The 21,245-nt window shown below is 44.9% G+C and overlaps 1 protein-coding gene across 3 annotated transcripts in view; it reads left to right on the plus strand.

Annotated features, from left to right (window-relative positions):
* Positions 1–21,245, plus strand: part of tiam2a (TIAM Rac1 associated GEF 2a) — a 73,519-nt gene that overhangs the window by 25,504 nt on the left and 26,770 nt on the right. For 2 of the 3 annotated variants that reach the window (XM_084380567.1, XM_084380568.1), the window contains exons 4-14: positions 3,691–4,144; positions 4,680–4,852; positions 5,749–5,973; positions 10,351–10,536; positions 10,812–10,955; positions 14,729–14,785; positions 19,175–19,351; positions 19,902–20,006; positions 20,100–20,178; positions 20,267–20,356; positions 20,437–20,655. In XM_084380567.1, the coding sequence (XP_084236693.1) occupies positions 3,691–4,144; positions 4,680–4,852; positions 5,749–5,973; positions 10,351–10,536; positions 10,812–10,955; positions 14,729–14,785; positions 19,175–19,351; positions 19,902–20,006; positions 20,100–20,178; positions 20,267–20,356; positions 20,437–20,655 (1,909 nt within the window). Of the gene's footprint in view, positions 1–141; positions 242–3,690; positions 4,145–4,679; positions 4,853–5,748; positions 5,974–10,350; positions 10,537–10,811; positions 10,956–14,728; positions 14,786–19,174; positions 19,352–19,901; positions 20,007–20,099; positions 20,179–20,266; positions 20,357–20,436; positions 20,656–21,245 lie in introns of those variants that run through there. The other variant, XM_084380569.1, reaches the window with a different exon arrangement.

Consider the following 21,245-nt stretch of genomic DNA (forward strand, 5'->3'; position numbering starts at 1 on the left):
ATAGCCAAGAACCAACCACCGTCCTCTGGTCCTTAGCAGCACAACACCAGCTGTCTGAGGACAGGGCACAGTGGGGCAGCATGAAATGAAATTTGTAAGGCGGCCAGCGCTGGGTCTTGTTGCTTTAGTGAGGATAGAACAAGGATGAGAGGTACTTCTCGTTACAATGTAAGACATGGATGATCCTGCGAGGAAGAGAAGTTGGGGGCTGATGTGCAGATGGCATAATGACTGTATATTGGTGGGTACTGAAGTATTCTGTATTCTCGCGTACTGAATGTGATTTAGCTGTTGAATGTTCAGGACTTGTCGCATATTAATCTTTTTAGCTCTGTTGTTTGCAGTCAGATGCACACAAGGCTGAGCTGGTGTTGATCTGACCAAATGGTATGAAATCTTTTAAGCTATCGTGTTCGTTAGCCCAAGAATTGTATTTTATTAAAAGGTTTTCAGCTATCTGATGTCTGATGGAAGTGCATAGAAATTTGGGAATTGAGCCAGCTGATACGGTGAACTACTAGCATATAGACTGAGAGTAGATAGCTGATACATTTTCCTAGTAGTAAAATGATACTTGTACCATACACAGGCAGGGGTCAGAGGAAAGGTCCGAAATAACTACAACTTCTCTTGCATGTTGCCTGCGCATGATTTTAAGAACCATGTGATTTTTGTCCTGCAAACACTCCATTCTTAATAGCTTTAATTTGACATAAAACATTTGTTGGAACTGAGCCTGAACTCGTGTCCCTCTCTGTCTTTGAGGCTTGAAAGCAATTGTTTCAGCATTAATTCGGTTAGCTTTGCCTTGTAAAAGTTTTAAGAACGCTGTTTGGGCACTGCCAAGAGAATAGCTCTAAGCCTTTTGAGAGGCTCTGTTAGAGTGAAACTAAATCCTAGCTGAAGATTTAACCCCACCCCTCCTCTCATGTTAATGAATGACTTATGGTTGCTCTAGCTGTTGTGTGGTGCAGATTTTCTGGGCTCCCCTCGCGGTCCTTAGAGAGTAAATCTGCTAATAGGGATTGGTATTCACTCAGTTGGGGCAGCAAAATAGAACAATCGTTGTATTCAGTTGGCGTTTTCTTCTTTGCTAGAGTCAGAATTTGTGAGCGTCTCCCTGTGCTCAAACGGCAGACAATGCTGAGTGAAATATATGAGATGCTTTGCCTTGACACCGTCACTCGATCCTGTAGTGACAAATACACAGCAGACTGACAGGATTCGTTGTAACAGTTACAGCTTTCACTTTACATTAGCAATGTCTGCCTCGAAGTCTCCTGCTTGCCATAATACCATGCTAATCTATCACGTGTTGACGCTTTATTATTTTAGAGGACAGACAAGCACCTACAGATTGACATTAGTCTTTGTTATCCAGAAATAAAGCTGATAGGAGGCTGATTTTGCCGCAGAAATCTTCAAGAAACTTTTAAATAGCGGTGTGGTTACTCAAAGAAAATACAATCCATTGCCAGCACCAGGTAGCGGTGATGCATTTTAACAAGCTGGGCTCTGTTTTAAGAGATAAAAGCAAAGAAGAATAAAGTTCCATCAAAGCTTGACAGTTTAATTGGGACAGTTCAGGCAAATTAAAACAAAAAGTGATTGATGCTTGGGATTGTGTGCCTGAGTGACAACTTAAAATCACAGAGGTGCTTCAAGCTGGTTATGGAACTGATAACGCCACTGGACACGGGAACTTTTGCAGAATGGTCGATACTAGCTCACCTCCTGCGCATGTAAGTACTAGCATTATAAAATACAGACTTTAAAGGTGCAATATGTAAGAATTGGCCACCTGTCAAATTCAAAATCCAAACCGATAGGTGGCAGCGTATCACCAGAGTAACCGCTTACTACTGCTAACTGTAACTGCCACAGTTAGCTTAGTTAGCCGTGCAGCTAGTATTCCACTGGGAGCTAGGAGCAATGGGAGATTTGTGGTGTTTACACCACTAGCACAGGAGCTTTGGGCTGTTATGGGCCAGGGCTAGCTCATTAGCATGCTATCTTCAGTAGGTACCTCTGCAACAATACTTAATGTCATAACATCAAAACTGTTATTTTTTCACATTCTGTCAATCATTTTTGTTATGTAGTTTTACGTTTCAAAAAAAAGCCGCTAGCGTTCACGACGAGATTAGCAGTGCCTCTAATGTGTTATCCATGTTGAATTACCAGCTGGTAGTCGAGACCGACATCAAGGATGATGTTTTCTACTGGGATGGGGCAACATGTTAGTGGCGTGACGAATCAGGGAAGGACAAATTATGACTTGTCAGACCTAATCAGGAAGCAAACGTGGGTGTTTTCAGTTTCTGCACGTCCACATTAAAATGCAACCCCGCACTTTTCAAAATAAAACAGGGCCAGCGCTTTTAAAAGTCTTCTTTGTAGGGTCCTAAAATGCCAGAGTAGTATGGACACTAGACCTAAACATAAGTTATGCATTTTAAAAGTAAACTGTATTGCTGTGGATGTAGCCTGGATTTCCTCTCCTTCAGACGCCATTTTGTTGACTGCCAAACCTCTGTGGCATATATCTCCAAGGTCACGTTGCCTCCTTTCAGCGGGTCAGTCAAAATAAGGAGCACCCCCAGCTCTGGTTCCCCTCCACCTGGAATCCAGGGCTCTGTTGTGGGTTTAAAGGTCACACTGCAACCCTAATGCCAAAGGCCAAGAACCTGCTCGTAATGAAAAGCAGCTGGAAGACAACTGGTAGAGAGGTGGACACACTCGGGCTGTGCTGGCCTAAAGGAAACTAGGGAAAGCTGAAAAAGACCCACCCTGTGCTGCTCTGTACACATTTTCCTACAGCTGTTTTATACAAATGCTGTGTGTTTCATGGTGGCAGGTGGACAAAATGGTTTCCGTTGAACACTGTGGGTTCAAAGGGTTCATCACTGCCCTGTGGCAGAACATGAGCTCTGAGCTTCTGAAGAAAATCCCCCTTTGGGAATCAAGAAGGCATTACTTTGTTATTTTCCATGTAAGCATATCATTTGTACATCATCTGAGCACTACTCCAATATCTGAAGATTTAGGCAAATTTTAAATGTTTGCTTAATATCAACAATAGGATGGAGACAACATGGATGACGCTGAGTGAGACAAAGACGGAGGATGAGCTCCATCATGACGGCACATACTGTGTGTCTGCATGTGGAGAGCACTCCACTCTTGTTGCCAGGGGCAGAATCAATGCTGCAATCTAGTCAAGTGTAGGTATGCTGTCATTAGGCTTGAAAGAGTGCAATTCCATCAAGTGTTCATTTGGGGAATTGGGAAGCCACAGCAGACCTCAAATGACGTGAAATTGTCTGAGCCTGGGGGGTTCCAACCTCCCAGGTGCCATCACAGGAAATTTGTCCCACTTTCTCAGCCGAGTGAAAGATTTAGAGACTGTAATGCAGACTTTGAAGTAGGTTCGAGTGGTTTGACGAGATTTTTCAAAAGTTTCTCCTCCAGTTTTGCACCGCCTCGGGCTAATTAAAAGGAGTACAGTTTGATTTTTTTGTCCCAATGTAATCTGTGCTGTAGTTGCAGAGGTGTAGACGTGAGATCTTGCCTAGATGTAGGTGAGAGCAGTAGTTCTGTTAGCTAATTTGGCAACCTCTAAACCAGTCCAACACCTCCAATGATGATCTCATGCTCCTCTCACTTTCTCCCCTTTTTGTGCCTCATCAGGAGACCAGGTACAAGGACCCAAGCGACGCTTTTGACAGTGGGGTTGATGGCCTGACTGCAGACACCAGCTCCCCTTCCCAGGTCTCCAGCCTCCTCTGGTTCCCAGGAGCTTCCAGGGCCCAGTCATCAGGAGCCATTCACCAAACAACCAGTGATGCCGTCCGCCAGAATATCTACGAGAACTTCATGAGAGAGCTGGAGACGGGCACCGGGCAGGGAGGAGGGGGAGGTGGCGAGAGAAGAGAGCCGTCCACTGGCACCGAAGAGGGGGAGAGCAGCAGCGAGTCGGCCGAGGGCTCCATGGAGCAGCTGGATCAGCTGTTTGAAAAGGAGCAGGGGGTGGTCCGGCGGGCTGGCTGGCTTTCTTTCAAACCACTCATCACCCTGCACAAGGACAGGAAGCTGGAGCTGGTGACCCGTCGCAAGTGGAAGCAGTACTGGGTGACCCTGAAAGGTGAGCTTGAATGTAGCAACAATTATGCACCTTAGAATCCAGTCAAAAAATGTGCTGACCTGTGGTTTTGGAATAATTCAAAGTTAAGTTGATTATCCAAATTGTCGTTGTATAATTCAGTTTTGAGGAGCGGGGGGGCTTCTTTCTCTTTGTTCTCAGCAGTCTTGTCCTTGACCATGGTGTCACACTTGACATTGAGTCATTGTGCTTCCCTCGATTTTACTTTTCCTTCTTGCCAAATGGACAAATGTGTGTTTTATGTACACAAACTGCTTTTATGACTCTGCTTTTAAGCATTTACTGAAGTGCAAGTTGTACCCCAGTCCTGCGGAACTTCTTTTTTCAGACGTTTTTACAAGGGTATTTTGTCTCTAAAACATTATGTGACAGCTGTAAAAACCCCCACGCTCTTACAGGCTAGAGAAACCTGACCTGCTGATGTACTGTATACTTGCTTGTTTTCTGCATCATTTACTCATCCATGATTGTGTCCACCTGTCTGTCTCTGTGTCTGTCCTTCTACTCTCTTTTCCAGGATGTACATTGCTGTTCTATGAGACTTACGGCAAAGGCTCTCCAGAGCAGGAGCTGTCCCCTCGCTATGCTCTCCTGGCCGAGGACAGCATCGTCCAGGCAGTTCCCGAGCACCCCAAAAAGGAGAACGTTTTCTGCCTCAGCAACTCGTACGGCGACGTTTACCTCTTCCAGGTGAAGAACGTCAGTTACTCCTTATAGAACGTTTCTCTGAAATTTGTTTGGAGAGTCAAAGCTAATGAATGTTGTCATGTTTTGTTCATTGTTGAATATTGTTACCTAGATTTAATTTTTTTCATGGACAACAGATGTGTTGTGTTGCATCTCAGCAAAAATAGTTTTTTTTCCACAAAACTTTTCCTGCTCTACTGTCAAATTGTCTGAATTTACATTCAAGCAGAAAGTCACAAAATGCTGAAAGTTGAGCATATGAAATGTCCAATTTTGGCCCAAAATTGTGCCCCAACCTTCCAGCCAAGGGGTCTGACAGAACATCCTATTTGCCCATTGTGCATACTGACCTACATATCACCACTAAAGTCAGGCCCAGCCTCAGTTCTCTCCGTGCAGCCTCCTCCACTTGAGATTACAAGCTACTCAGACTGCAGTATGTCGCGGTGTCCGGACCTACATCTAATAAAATAGTGTGAAGCTGACATTGCCCCAGAGGCAAGCGGAGAGAGAGAGAGAATCAGCTCTGGAACAGGAAGGCAGCGTGTGTTTCATTTTTTGTTCTCCACTCACATGGCCTGTTGAGCATGAGTCATTTTCAATCTAAAGGGGGTTTCTCAACCAGTCTGCCGCTTCCGAGTGAATCACCTTATAGAGACGGAGTGATAGTCATGAAACAGATTGTTAATAAGTAAAATGTATGTTTGATGTTCAGTGCTTTCTCATAGAGGCAATGTTAATCAACTTTTCTTTTATTGCTCCAGCTCCAACACAATAACAGTGAATAGCAATCCGAGCAGATTTATCAGCTGTCACATCCCTGAATCCAGCTCGTTACGGGGAATATTGGCCTGGCTACTTCATCAAATCGAACTTTCTATCTCTCTTTGCTCCTCAAGGCCAGCAACCAGACCGACCTGGAGAACTGGGTGACAGCCATCCATTCTGCCAGTGCCTCCCTGCTGGCCAAGCGCCAGGGGAAGGAGGACACTGTGCGGCTGCTGCGGAGCCAGGTCCGAGGCCTGCTGCAGAAGATCGACATGGACGGGAAGATGAAGAAGATGGCCGAGCTGCAGCTGACGGTGGTCAGCGATCCGAAGAACCGCAAGGCCATTGAGAACCAGGTGATGATGATCCTGATACTGATATTAGCTGGGATTAATAGCAGCGTCACTGAAAATATCGGATGCCTCCATCGCATTTTCCACTGCATTATACATTTCATCCCCCGGGGACAAATTTCACAGAAAATCTGGTGGATTACTTTACAGCATTGATAGATCAGGCGGTGTAACGTATGCTCTTTTCATGCTAAATTATGATCCTTAGACTCCTCTGTGTTCCGTTCCACGTGGTGCGTGCAGCATCCACATGATGTGCCCTACTTAATTTTCCTGTTTTTGTGACTGTGGTGACAAGCGTGTGCTTTATTTTTGTCTGTGGGTGGGTGAAGTGGCCTAAATGCATCAGTCCCCAAACGCATTGCGAGGGGCTCAGGGGAGCAGCTCGCTCCCCGAGCGTCAGATTGGGATTCCAGATGTTTCCTAGTAATGGGCTCTCAACATGCATTATCCTCTTCCTCCTCCTCCTCACAGCCTGGGGGAGAATCCGAAGCACCCGGCGCTGTGCTGTAGCCCACATAGAGCAGATTAGTGATTACTGGTATAAAAAGCACATAACCTATGGCTGCGTAAGAACCCGCATACTTTTACAAGGAATTGGTGCTGGAATGTGGGAAAAATTTTTTTTTTACCTGCAACTCAGGTGGCCAGGGACTTGAAGTGGCTCTTAAAGTAAATTTATACTTCCTGCATCTGTGTAGCCACAAGGGATCACATGCTGTCAGCTGCTAATGCCCATGTGCGCTGACTTCTTATGCACTTTAGAAGCAAAATAGACGCTTAAAGGTGCAGGTTGTAAAAATGTTAGTTTATAACATTCAAAATTGAACAACAAATATCAACAAGAATGTGAAGAAATAAAGGTGTTGGGGCAAAAAATAGCTAATAGCCAATGACCACTAGCTGTCCGGTTAACTGAGCTAAGTAGCTAATGACAGCTATGTTAGCAGCAGTATGCGTTACTCTGGTGATACGCTGCCTCCTATTTGTTTGGAGTATGTATTTGACACATGGCCAGTTTTTACATATTGCACCTTTTAATGCTGTAGCTGTCTGTTTTTGAAGGGCTGTTATTTGGTCTTTAGTTAGTTCCCTGAGTGGAAATATGAGTCTGTTATTATGAAGAACCAGCGAGATAGAAGCTGGATAGCTCACCGCAGTAATGACCAATGGAGATGTCACTGCCTGGCTGCGAGACTGACTGACTGTGAGCTTGTATCTGTTTCCAATTAGCCAGCGTGCCACCTCAGAGTAGACAAAGAGACAGCCGGGGTTGGAGTCAATGATAGGGTCAGAGGGGTATGGGACAGGACTCTGATACAGGCGCCCTGAGGCTGATGATAGATTTAAGGTTTCGGTGGGGTTGTCTAGCACCAACAGGGCACCACTTTGATGTACACCACCCCCACCCATGTCTACTGAAATCAGTGCCAGGAGACCTCTTTTGAAGACTGCCTTTGCCCCCTTTCTCACACAGGAGCTCACGTACACACACAGCGATCGAGTTGCACTGAAGGACTTATTATGCATTAGGGCTTTTACAGAGAGCCAGGGGCAGATGTTAAAGAGGGCAAATAAGAAAAGATGAGAATCTCTTCAAAGAAAGGCTCATTTCTGCCAAGCTTAATGGCTCTGAAATGGATGTAAATAAGTTGTGCACGCAGGCCAGATGGGCCCAAACATGCCTTGCTTTTTACTGATGTTGGTCGATTGTCTCACTGCGCTGACTCAAGCCGGCTCGACGCATGAAGCGACAGACTGCACATACAGGGCTTTATTAAAACATTCTGTTCATCAGTGCTGCACCCGGCATGAATCATCAAATCAAATTTTATGCACAGGACTATTTTAGAACATCCCTGAATGAACACACTGTGTTAGATATTTGACTGTTGACAAACAGATCCAGATGGCGTGTGATTCAGGAGCATGGTAGGAGCTTGTGTGACAGTTATACATAGACACGAGTTTTTCCACAGCAGCAACCCTAAATTTGTCTTTGCTTTTGAGGAAGGAGCTTATCTGATTTAGTCAGTAATACCTCCCTCTCCATCTAAAGTCATCTTCAAACTACTCAGTGGAATTAATTTGCGGGTCCTCCAGAACACCGTGTTATGTATAATGACCCAAGAATAGCAGGGCGAAAAATGTGCTTTGATTACTTACTTACTTACTTACTTATCAGAGGATTCATGTACACGGTCTTTGAGTTCAGGTTCAGCAGAGTAACGGCAAGAATTAAACAGGAAGGTCTTTATACAAAAGAAGACACAGAAGTCAATAATTTGTCCCTGTAAAAATCATAAGCTTCTGTGCTCCACGCTCACATGCTGAAGATAATGTGACGAGCATTATCCAAAGACGAAAACTCACCTCTAAGTTGTAACAATTTGTTTTGTCATATTTTATATTACCATGTATCACTTTTTAGCTAAGGGCAGTTACTTATGATCTATAGTCCATAGAAATGGCAGCCAATTAGCTAGTAATTATAGTATATACTAAAACAAGACTGTAACTTTTGCTAACCTGTGGCAACTAGTAGAGAACAGTCATCAAATTAGCAGAGCAATATCTCTCTAAAGTTTGCTGATTTTAGTTAATGTTAGCCACTAAAAGCTACTAGTCATACCAGACCAAGAAGGCTGCAAAACAAAAAAATGAGTAGAACAAGGGTGTATTTTATTGCTTTGGAATTAAACATTTAATTTGTAAGATGAGGCCTGTTCCACTTATTCTCTCAAAAAATGCATAGTATGGCTTTAAATGTTAGCATGCAGCATCACAAGAACTTTTGTGACTTTTTAGTCGGCTGTTTTTTTTGTTAAGTATGTTTTTGGCCCTTATATGGCTTTATTGATAGAACAGCTCAAGAAACAACATGAAACAGGATGAGAGAGAGAAGGGGAGTGACACGCAGCAAGGAGCCCCAGGCCGGGACTCGAACCTGGGGCCGCTACAGCGAGGACAAAGCCTCTGTACATGGGACGCCCGCTCTACCGAGCTAAACAGCGCCCCTAGTCGGCAGTTTTAATATATTTCACAATGTAACTGTACAGATTTTTCAGAGCTAACATTTGGGTAACATTTTATTTTACAGTTCTGCGAATGTCATGGTAAGAAGGTGGTAATTAGCATGTAAAATGCTTGAAATTTCTATGAAATTACCCCAAAGTGGTTGAATGCTAATGTTAGCTGTTGTCTAAAAGAGGCTAAAGGGTTTTAACAGGAAAATTAAGTTAACAGATAGGCATCATAAATGCATTGTTTCCAGGTCCACAGTTTTCTAGTTATAATTAGCAAGTAACATCTTTGAAATTTCATGTAAATTGCAACTTAATAATTGTATAATTCCATTCTATTTCCCAATAAGCCGCTGTTATTTTTTTAAACATAAATCGACCAAGTTTGATACGTGGCTCCTTTTCTGTTCTTGCTTTGAGAAGGACTAATGCCTCACTCTTGTGTTTGATCATTTTTCTAGTTAATTAAATAACTCGCATGCCAAATGCAAGGTCGTTTTTTAACAAAAGCATGTGGATTCCTCGCATTTGTCCTCACGGTCCAAGTCTGGAATGGGAATAATGGCTGAAAATCATTGACTCAAGGTTTCTTTACTCAGGCCACCTGCACATATATAGACTTTTCATAGGCTGAGCTGATGACATAGCCCAGCATGGTCCCATGGTTATTCCTGTGCAGCTTCTTTGTTTAAAATGTTTGAAAAGTCAGAGGTTCCTCAAACACCACCCTTCTGTCCCTCCGCAGTTTGTTCCTAATTCTTAAGAATGCCAGCAATGTGAATGCGAGCTAATTGGACGACGCCATAGGGTGCGTTATTGTAAATGAACTCACAGTGCAGACGAGAGCTATTAAAGTCAGTTGTTACAGCAGGGTTGTTTAACTTGAGTGTTCTCATTAAAACTGGTCTCCAGCCAACAAAATAAGCACTTTCATAGCTTACATAGTGCAAACAAGGATAGAGGGAATGCAACTGTAAGCTGTGTGTGTGTACCGGGTAGAGGTTTAACGGGTGGTCTGTGCAACATCACCACTCTCTCTAGACTTGCATAAAAAATAGGCATTAGGATTTACTGCGCTCACGCCCACTCCTCTGCTAGATATGCAGTCCCTCCTCACTATCAAACCCCCACCAATTTGTGCCCTCATCATCCACCAACATCTGCAAGCAATTGCAGCTTGATGGAAAGCACTCCACTGACCCTAGATCTCCCTCTTTGACTCTCCATTTTCTGCCTCCCCTCCTTTACCTCCCCTCAACTCTCCTTTCTCAGCCACCACCCAAAAACGGTCACAAAATTCACATACAGAACCTGTACCAAAACCCACCGAATATTAACAAACCTCCTCCTCCTTCAGATCCAGCAGTGGGAGCAGAACCTGGAGAGGTTTAACATGGATCTGTTCAGGATGCGCTGCTACCTGGCCAGTCTACAGGGTGGAGAGCTGCCCAACCCAAAGAGCCTGCTGGCAATAGCGAGCCGCCCTACCAAAACAACCCTGGGGCGCCTGGGGATCTTCTCTGTCTCCTCCTTCCATGCACTGGTGAGGAAGCCCCAGGACAAGGGACAGATAAATGAATACATGCAGTGTGTCCTGTTTAGATGCTTTTTAACATTTGTTTTTGTATGTGATACTTCAGTTTTAATTTACTTGTTGTCTCACAGTAAGATTGAAAAACTTTGAATCATTTGAAACTAAAAAGCATCCTGCAAGCGTTGTCTTTGATGAGGAAAGTAAACCTAAGTAAGACGTCTGATTTAATAAAAAAATGTTTTCGAGCAAAATGATGCAGTCCTGATGGTGTGTATCTGTTTTAGATCTGTTCCAGAGATGAGGCCACGCTCAGGAGGCGCTCACTGTCCCTGACACACAGACAGCGCAAAAGAGGCCTTTTTTCCTCACTCAAAGGCCTTGACAACCTTACGAAGAGAGGCCGGGACAAGAGGCCCTCTGCATCACAGGTACTACTGAAGACACACAGACAGATCTGGGTGTTATGTGGAAGTGTTATCAGTAGCAATATTTGTTTGATATATTGTGGCTCCCCCAGTAGGATAATGCGCCCTGCCACAACGCAAAAACTGCTCAGAAATGGCCTGAGGACCCTAACAAAGAGCCCAAGGCGTTGCCCTGGCCTCCGAATTTCAAAGATCCCAATCCAATCGAGCATCTCTGGGTTGTGCCTGAATAAGTCCGATCTATAGAAGCCCCACCCCACAAACCAAAGGATCCAAATAATGTTGCCAACGCCCTGGAGCCAGACAATAAAGGACACCCCCACAGGTCCTGTATCCATGCCTCTACGGGTCAGAGCCAAGTCTGATCCATGTCGGGGCATCAATGAATCTGAATCTGATTAGGATCTGGGGAATTTGGAGGCAAGGACGACGCCTTGAGGTGTTTGTCACATTCCTCAGGCCATTCCTGAGACATTTTTGATGTGTGGTGGGGCTCATTGTCCTGCTGGGCGGGGTCACTGTCTTTAGGGAGTGGTGTTGCTTGCCTTCAGGTGGTGTACATGGTCCACCCACCCAAAACTCCATTGGAGACAGTGTGTATCTCATGAATGCCAGGACATTTGAATTAGATGATCAGTAGTTTTAAAGTCGTGACTGTTCAGTGTATGTTTTATATCTTTTTTGTGTAAAACTTAAAGGTATTGAGCTTTTTTGTGTTGGTTTAAAGGATGTAGCAAAGTGGTCTTTACTTTGTGTTGTTGTCAGCGTGGAAAATACTTAGACCTTGAAGTGACAGCGGATAATCTCTCTTGAATCCCAGAGTAATGAAACTCCTCAGGTGGTCTGGATTAACAGATTCTTAATGCAGGATCATCCACTTCATGTATTCAGCAGGGGAAACTACCCACACGCGTAACATGAGCATGCCGAATTCATAAGCATGTGTGCACGGAGGTATACTGCACATGCATGAGTACATTCAGTCTCATGAGACGTACTGCTGAGAAAAGCTGTGTCTTGATACTCTCAGTGCACATCGTGCGTACTTGTTAATGAAACAACCTGAGAACATGTTGCCTTATTGCTTACTTGCATGTACAATGTCTGTGTCGACATGAAATAAAGCAAGAGATTGGTAGTCATGCAGCTCTTTCAGCACATTTTCCCCCTGATTTTATTAATTAGAAGCACACAAGCTCAAGCCCCCCCCCCCCCGCATCCTGCTAAGTTTCAGTGCACACCTCCCATTAACAAAAACACAGAGGAGAATTCCTCACCCAGGTGCAGAGGGAGGCATCTAAATGCTCTCAGTTTAGTAATTAAAGACATGCAAGCTGGTTATTTATTGATACAGAAATCCACCACAGTGTACCCTGAAGGTACGTCCCTGGAGAATACTCTACTCTTGGTGGTCTATTTTCAGAATTGCCACAGGAAACACTCATTTGCTCAAGTCTTTTATAGACCCGTGTTCATTAGTAGGGAGACTAGCGAGGTTGTGATTAACCACAATCTACCGTCATTTTTCTTCCTGCTGTGAAGTCAATATGGAGTCACATTGTTTTGGAGCGAGCACAGCTAAGAGCCAATCATGTTCTTCAGTAGGTGAGCTCTGACTCCTGACTGCTTACAAAATGTTCCCTGTCTTTTTTCTTCTCTGTCTCACCCATCCCACCACCTGCTCTGTGATATTTATGTTAGTGCATTTGTGCACGTCTGTCAGCAGCTAGGTATGTGTGAGCGTGTGTGTTGTTATTTTTCTGGGGGAACTCCAGCCAGCCGGCCTAATGAGGCCCAGTTACATTTTGCGGTGAAGAAGGTCGAGGTGGCGCTGCAGCACACACATGAATTATTGAAAGCCATATGTGGTAGATGGCATTCTCCACTCTTTCCTCAGCCCCGCAGACACCAGCAGATGGTTGGTGTAAAGACGCTAAATATTAAACAGCCCCCCTTTATTTTTTTCCCCAGGTCCCCCTTCACTTACAAGCTTGTTTTAGTGCCTTTCTCATATTTTTTGCTTTACATAGAGGCTAATAAGGAACAGAAAATGGCTGGTAATTTGCTTCTAGGGATTTTCAGAGTGCCGGGCTTTCCTGGACATCTGCTGTTTTGTTTTGAGTGAAAGATCACTGTAGTGTTAGTTTCGGTTGTTCTCAGTCGTGGCCATGTTAAGTGACATCATCAGCTCCTTGGCTGTTCTTTTATGTGGTGCTGGCGGGACACGTGTTTGTTGGAGAAGGATTTGGACCGCGAGGCCGTCTTAGGAGCCAAACTTTCCTCCATGCACTTAATCTGTTGTTACCCTCTCAGGTTCTCAGATTGTGCTTTCTCAAATACTTTTGAGATATCCTCCTTTGGTGCTTTCCTCCCTTTTGCTCTCCATTTATCCACGTTCCTCGAGCTCCAACTTTTTTTCCTGCTTATTTAATCTCTTAAACCTAGAGTTTCATCCCACTCTCTCCCCCGATTTCTTCTGCCATTTGTCTTTCCTCTTTTCCTTCCAGCCGCATCTTCGCTCTCTCAAACCCCCCGTTTCTCGGAGCATAAACATCAGAGCGTCAGCCGGCGGTCCTTCTCCCCACAGTTTCCATACTGACTCATCTGTGTTGACTAAGCCCAAATCTAATTCACCACCGCGACGCCGCGCTCAACAACCTTGCCCCAAAGTCGTGTCCCCATCCCCCAACATCTCCTTCCCTCTCGTTTTCTCATCTCTCATCCGTCTTAGGGGAGCTATGTATACAGTAAGGAGCTGCTGGCCGGCAGTCGGCTGTGGGAAGTAGGCCAGAAAGGTCTGAGGATTTGTGGGAGAGTTGGTAAAGCTTTCTAAAATTAGTCAGTTTACGGCGAAGCGGCACTGTTTACAGCCACTTTATAAATGTACTCACGTTGGGGAGGAAGAGTTACTGTACTCTGCTGCTCGGAGGTCAGACGCGGGTTCTTACTACCATAACAGGAGACAAAGAGTTCCTCAGATTGTAAAGGAAACTTCTTGGGATTGTTTTTGAAGAAAACTAATCCCGATCCTAAAAAAAAGCGATTGCGGCTGCAAGTCTCTTCGTACTGCAGCTCTTATGTGCATACTGTGACACCACCCTCACAGTAGACTACAAGCACCATTGAGCTTTTCTCATACCCATTTTGAGAACAAAATGCCCCATTTCTGTCACTAGCCTTGCCACCTATCATGTCTCCCCTGCCCGGTGACAAACTATGCCAACAAAACATGATAACTGCAGCCTGTTTGAGTGAGGACTGGTGTTACACCTTCACATAAAGGATGACTGTGTGTCACTGCTGTATTATAGAGTTGTTAAAGCCCTCTGAGGCTGCGGAGGCTGCGGAGTCACCTCTAACAGCGAGCTTAACCTGACACAACAAGCTTTACAATCAAGAGGAGCTATAGAACGGATCAAGACCGGAGAGATTTCGACACAGAGGATGTGGAGATGGGGGGGCATGTCCTCCATCTCATCTGTAACCGGACTGTGTCGCCCTTTCATCTCTCTGCTACACAGAAACGACTGCGCGTCCATACACACCCCCTCCACTCAGAGTTCACTTCCACCAGTGCACCTTCAAAGGCTGCAGACCCGTTTGGAAGCAGTATCAAAGCCATGCCGTCACCGCACGTAGTTTTTAATTAACTACATAATAGCACCGCATGTGTCTAATATTGTGTTGCCGAAGTGGCTGGGTACTTAATCGCTCATGAGTCAATCAGCGCGGTTCCCCTACGTCTGTGCTTCTAACTGCCTGTCCCTTGATTTCAGATCTTTGAGAGCGACGCTGGAGGTCAAACTTACACCCTGCCTCCCAGGAGCACCGAGGTGAGTCACAGCGTTCAGTAACTTTTTAACAGTTTGTGGATCTTTTGATATATCTTTTAAAAATTCCACCGCCATCTGTCACATTCATCCTGCTGTACCGTTTTATGGGCTAAATGATCAGTTTCAGCGTGAAATAGCTGTGGCGGGAGCAAGTCTGCTGTTACTTTGACCTCCGCTGTCTTTCATGGCTTTGATGGGGGGCTGTGTATAGATATTTTTACACATAGGGTGTGTGTGTGAGGGAATCAGAAGGTGTTTGAATGTGTGTGTCTGCCTGTGTATATTACTGGTCCAGCATCAAAGCAGAGATTCCTTTCATGTTGACTTGCAGGTGTCTGACAGATAAATAGACAGCATCTCCAAGAAGATCTAAGAAGATTTTAACAGGGCAGAACCGTGTTAATCTCTGGTGCGGACAGGGCTCCAGTACTGAATAATTGAGTTAATGGAGAGTGTTGAGTTGACCAGAAGCACTGATTGAAAGTGTGAGTGTATGGGTTTATGTTAAAAGCGTTGAATGATTGAGTGTGAATTTTGGCCATCTGAGCAGCCAGACGTTGGCACCGCAGCACTCGCAGGTTACTTCAGCTCCAAACCTCGCTGTCCTCAAGCTCCCACATCTTTCAGGTCAGGCTTATAATTTCTTCTTCAAGGTGCAATATGTAAGATTTTACTTTAAACCATTAAAAAAAATTACTAAAATTATCAACAGAATGGGAAGATATAACAGTTTTGACATCATGGTGTCGATATATTCTGTTGCAGAGATATATACTGAAGTTAGCATGCTATCCAGCTAACCCCAGGCTGTCCTGGTCTAGTGCCCCTGTGCTAGCGGTGTAAACACATTCACTTCCCTGGTGCTCCGAGCTCCCAGTTTGGGCCACTAGCTGCAAGGCTAAATGAGCTAACTAGCTAATGGCAAGTGCAGTTAGCAGCAGTTAGCTGTTCCTCAGAAAATGCTGCCCCCTATTTGCTTTTAGTATAAATTCAACAGGTGGCCAATTCTTACATATTAATTACACCTTTCAGCAGCAGGGTGCTCGTGGTTAGACTTCCCTCTAAAGTGTAATTCTGCTAGATTACAAGTCTTATTCTTGAAATTTATATCACTTATACTAATGTTTCTGTTATACTTGATCAGTAATTGCTGAGATTTCTGAAGTCCACCTGTTAGACAAGGCTCTGACGGGTTTTTTTGAGCAAATAACTAAATACCTAAACTTCAAATGGAGCTGTTCTGCAGCTAAGCCTGTGCTCTGTCCTCCATGTGAAAAGGAAGCAGGAAAATATGAATCTCTAAATATCTTTAGCTTGTTTGTCCCTTCAAATGAAATCTTCAAACCATCAAAAGCCCTCCTGTGAACTTGGGCATTGACAGAGCATAATGGACACTTTTAGACAGAGCAGGACGGGTGTTGGGAACATCGCTGTTCCACAGGATGCAATGATTCATAATATGAGTCTGTGGTGAATGTGGCGAGTGTTAAAACTGGCCCCATTAAGGACTTTGAAATGGACTCAGAACAGGAAGTGGCCAGAGGAAACAATAATGGCCCTTCACTGGGTCGACGCTTTAATGTCACTTAAAATGCTTCCGAGTGTTTGGATCTTTCCTAGATTTGGACGTGGAAAACAGTTTGATTTAGTGGGGATTAAGACTCTTCGGGATGGGAAGGAGAGAGACAGGGAGGAAAGCACAGCTGTATTGATTTTTGTCAACACGTACAGTTCTTCATCTCTGTCTTATGGCTTCTCGCTTGTTGTCCTCAAATCCCTTGAATTACTCTAATAAGCATCGTCTTCCACTAATCTTCCGACCTGAAGTGTTTACATGTGTGTGCCTAAGCTTCGCTGGAGTTTTATGACTTGTGTGCACTTTTGCATAGTGTCCTTCAGACACGATTTTAACCAACCATCTTTATCCACTAAGCTGAGGATGTGCTGACACTGTCTAGCTGTAGGTTGTGACTGTTGCGTATAGCAGAGAGACGTGAACATCTATATGGGATGAACTTGTCATAACGTGGAGGCTGTCACGGCCTTCATAGAGGTTAAAAATAGTTCACATTGACTGGCATAGTTTTGCTCTCGCTTCATCCACCTACTCAGGTTGAGTGAGTGAATATGCTCGAAAAGATGACATGACTACTGACTTTATGTTACTCAAACAGTGATTTTTCTAACTTCACAGATATGAAATAGACACAAAAGTCTACTGCTGTTGACTAAATTCCATAGCAGGATTATGTAAAATGATTAAGGGTTAAGAGAATGAATGTTCGCTCCCTCTCCTTTTATGTTCCTCTTCTCTGGAAATGAAATAACACCTCAGACAAGTGTTTCTACCTTTTTTTTAATACGATTTTACCGTCTGCTGATTATGACCCCAGCACTCCCTGTCCCTGACATATTGATTCCTCTTTCTGTGTCACCACCTCTCCTCACAGATACGCACCTCTGCATTAACTTTGAGGTCATTTCTGAGGAACAGCCAGCAGTGTGTGCCTGTAACGGTGGTCATGATTGCCACCTTGTGTGAGTGTGTGTGTGGAAAGATGTGTCACAGCCGTGGAAAGAGGAACCTTGGGTGGAGCTCTGAGGAAATGAAGAGTAATACCCTTTTAATAGATGAAGTTGTCTTCAACTACATCTCTGTTCCTTATTCATGGTCATATTTGTGTCGCCCAGTTGCTAAGTGGAACAGAAAGGGTGTACTAAACCGTCCGTTACTTCCATCTTTAGACGCTCCAGGGTGGAGGACAGCTTGCTTGGAAATAATTTCCACACTTGACAAGGAAAGTCTGAAGTATTGGCTTGAATTATTTGGCTGAATGCAAACGTAAATAGTCCGCACATCTCACCACACAGAGCCCTTGTTGAAGTCCGGCGCGTGCCTGCACCGGACTCTTGGCAGTCGTTCACGGAACGTTGACCAGGCAACCGTCGGCACGTTGCAACCCTCCCCGAACATGAATGAGTGTATAGTGTTAGTCAGCCGCTGGTCAGGCAACCAAATCTTAGTTTTCCGGTCACACAAACAGGACGGTTATGCAACCAGTTGCCATGACGGCTTGTTTTTTCGTCCTCTGTTTGCAAGCATGACCTCACATCCTCAAAGAGGTAGAGGAATGGGTGGGCGTTGAAGTGGCACCTTGTGTTCCTCCATCCTTACAGGTTGGGGAAAACATTTTAGTAAGAACATTGGTTGCCTTTATTTTGGCACTAATTTCTTAAGTCAGGGAACATTTAGAAGGAAAATGAGGCAAATGTTTGTCTGTGCGTTTGTGTGTTTTTCTGAGCTACACAGGGTGCATTTGTGTGTGTGTGTGTGTGTGTGTGGAGCTAAGTGATGCTCTGAATCAGAGGTCTTTGCTTGTCCCTTTAGGCTTTTTGTCTGGCAGGGAAAAAGGTCTTTTTCCTCTTGAGGTGATGCATCAACAGCAGGCAGCAGCCAAAAAAGCTCACACACATGCACATCAGACGGAACGCCTCAGACACACACACCACTCTCACTTTTGATGATCTTGTAATTCATTTCAAACATCGCTGTATATATCCAGACCTATTCACTCATGCAATTATCCCCCTCTGTCCCGTGTCTCAGTTTAACCGAGAAGTCATATCGTCTTTGTCAGAAGTGCTGAATCACTGTCTTCTTCAGCCTATGAGTTTCAGTACATTTGGTGTGATTGAGCCTTTCCTCAAGACCGTGGGCCTTGATAATTGCGGTCGTAGGCTGCACTGTGGTGTATCCCACAGCCCCTCAATGCAGCAGTTGCGCTTTTCCCTCCAGAGACACAGAGTCGCAACCAAAACCCCTAAATGACTGCCTGTGAGGCCGAGCGCTGGGCTAACCCCCCCTGCGCCTTAATACCCAGCTCAAACCTCACTCTTAATGCCACCAACAGACGATAACCTTCGAATGGCTGATCTGAAAGTTTGACTGATGTTTAAATAAATTGTCCCGATACATCACTTTCCTCAAATTGACTCTTGTGGCTTTTCAAACCAAATAAGTCCTTGAGAGCCACGCGGATCTCATCCAGACGTCTGGACCTGTCAGTCGACCCTTGCCAATCGTCTTGTGTACACGGTCATTACGATGACTATTATGTGGAGCAACTGCCGTCTATGTTGTCAAATGAATTTCTGAGAGGCTAATTGTATGACATCTTTGATCCGCTGCTTGATCCACTGCCAAGCATTTAAACTAATGGAAGTGTATTGATTTGTGTGCCGTTACTCAAAGTCTACCGCTCTCTCTCACCACCTCCCTCTGTTTACCTCCTTCTTCCCCTTTTCTCTTCTCTCTCTCCTCCTTCTAATGCTGCTCACCCTCCTCCTTTTATCTTTCTTCACCCTCCCTTCTTGCCCTCTCTCCCACAGAGGCTGGATGTGCTGACCAACATCTACTCCATGTCGCCCCCCGAGGGTGGTGTGTGGGACAGCATCAGCAGTGCCACAGACGTGCTGACGTGTGTCTACATGCCAGACGGCCTGACAGTCCAAGTCCCCGTCAGGAGAGACCAGACAGCCGCCGACCTTCTCTCTGCAGCCTGCAAGGTTGGGTTAGCGGCCAGTTGCGGGGAAATGATGACACCACAACTGTTGTGGCATTATCCTGACAATCAGTGATGTCTTTTGGGTTTAGTTGACTTGTAGAATTTTACACTTTCCTGCCATTCAGACTTGGTGGTGAGAATGCGTGCTTGCCAGTAATGTTGGGGTTGATCACGTGCGAGTACAAAGTTAATGTTCTAGAAAATTCTCAGCTATGTCAGGTGTGATCTTTTTGATGATCTTTGTTGAAGCATCTGTAGCAGCAAATCCTGTTGTGTTATGCTCCCAAGGGCTTGAAATAACACACCTATTCATCCAGTGTCCCCTTAGAATGATTGCATAGATGGACACACACGCAGGAACACAAACCCTCTAGTCCCTTGGGCGACGCTTTTTCTGTTTACCTCAAATTTCTCATCACTAAGTGTAAAGTCGGTGAATAATTCACGCCTCGGCCGCACAGCAGCTGTCAGACTAAGCGCTGGTCCATGAAATATGTCGGATGATTTTGTGCATAGGCGTGCTGAACATTAAGGGACTCTTGTGTACGCAGGTGAAACAGCTGGACCCGGGCCTCCACTTCCTCCGCCTGCACAGGCAAGCGGGGCAGGACGCGGAGGTACGACACGTGGCTCCCGGAGAGTTCCTCCGTGATGTGGTGAGGAGGGCAGAAATCACACATAGATACACAGTGCTCTCCATTATCCGTGTTTATTTAATGTGTATTGATTTGTTTGATATCATCCTGTAGGTCAATGATCAGCTGGAGGTGGTCCCGGTTAATGTGTTTACGCTGCACATAAGTCGACAGAGCAGCAGTGGAGACTATGGTGAGTCGGCCATACACGTGTATGGCTCTCTGTCGGTCTTACTCACGTTTGCATTTGTCACCATCTTTGTTTCTCTTCCTTCCACCAGGTTTTGCAGTAACAGGGCACATAGACAGCCAGAGAAACAGCAGGATTTTTGTCAGTGAAGTGCTTCCTGATGGACTGGCATTCAATGAAGGTACCCACAAACAACCCTGGAACCACTAATAACAATATCACATACTCTTTTTCTCACAATACATTCATCTACGTTTCCAGGTCTGCGTCCTGGCGACGAGATCCTGGTGCTGAACGGCCAGTCCGTGTCGGGCCTGGACCTGGCGCTTATCCAGACGCTGTTTGCTGAACAAACCCTGCACTTGAGCCTGAGGCGGGACGGACCCCGGCCGCCATCCGCTGCCTACAACCACCCAGCCGCTCCTCTCAAACACAACCTGGAGGTTCGCAGCAAGCACCACCGAGCCAAGTCCTCCTCAGGTGCTTAAAAAAACAGCTAAAAACATGTGTGGATCTAGTTCTTAGTTGTTATATATTAGTACTATTAGTAAGAAAAACAATCCGTCAGAAAAACAGAACAGCAAAATTGAAAGAGAAGTTGATAGTCATAGCCTCTAGTTTCAGTTTGTTAGCGTCCCTTGTGTATGACAGATGGTGAGAGAGACACACAAAGAGAGAAGGAAATTTTAGCTGCTGTGAAATGCTTGGCACACCCATCAGGGTAGCACTTTCTCAGATCTGTGTACATATGAAGGCACCAGTTTAACAGTTTTCTCTGTAAGCAAGCTGTGTCAGTCTACCTGTGAAAAGCCTGGATCTGCCACTGCTCCAAGTTACTGTAAAGCCCAGTTTATCCGCATTTCTGTTGTGTTGTTTCACATTGCTATGTGATCAGCTGTATGATCCGTTTTGTAATTTGTTACATCTAGGAAGGCCTTTCTATTGGATATCCATAGGGTTAGGGTTAAGGCCATTGGTTGTAACGCCATGACAAAGTGGGAAACACCATCTTCAAGGGTTTCCTATTGGATGTCCTTAGTGTTAGGTTAGGGTTAACATTTGTTGTCACA

The sequence above is a fragment of the Pagrus pagrus genome (genome assembly GCF_965226575.1).
Source record: "Pagrus pagrus genome assembly, chromosome: 18".
NCBI lineage: Eukaryota > Metazoa > Chordata > Actinopteri > Spariformes > Sparidae > Pagrus > Pagrus pagrus.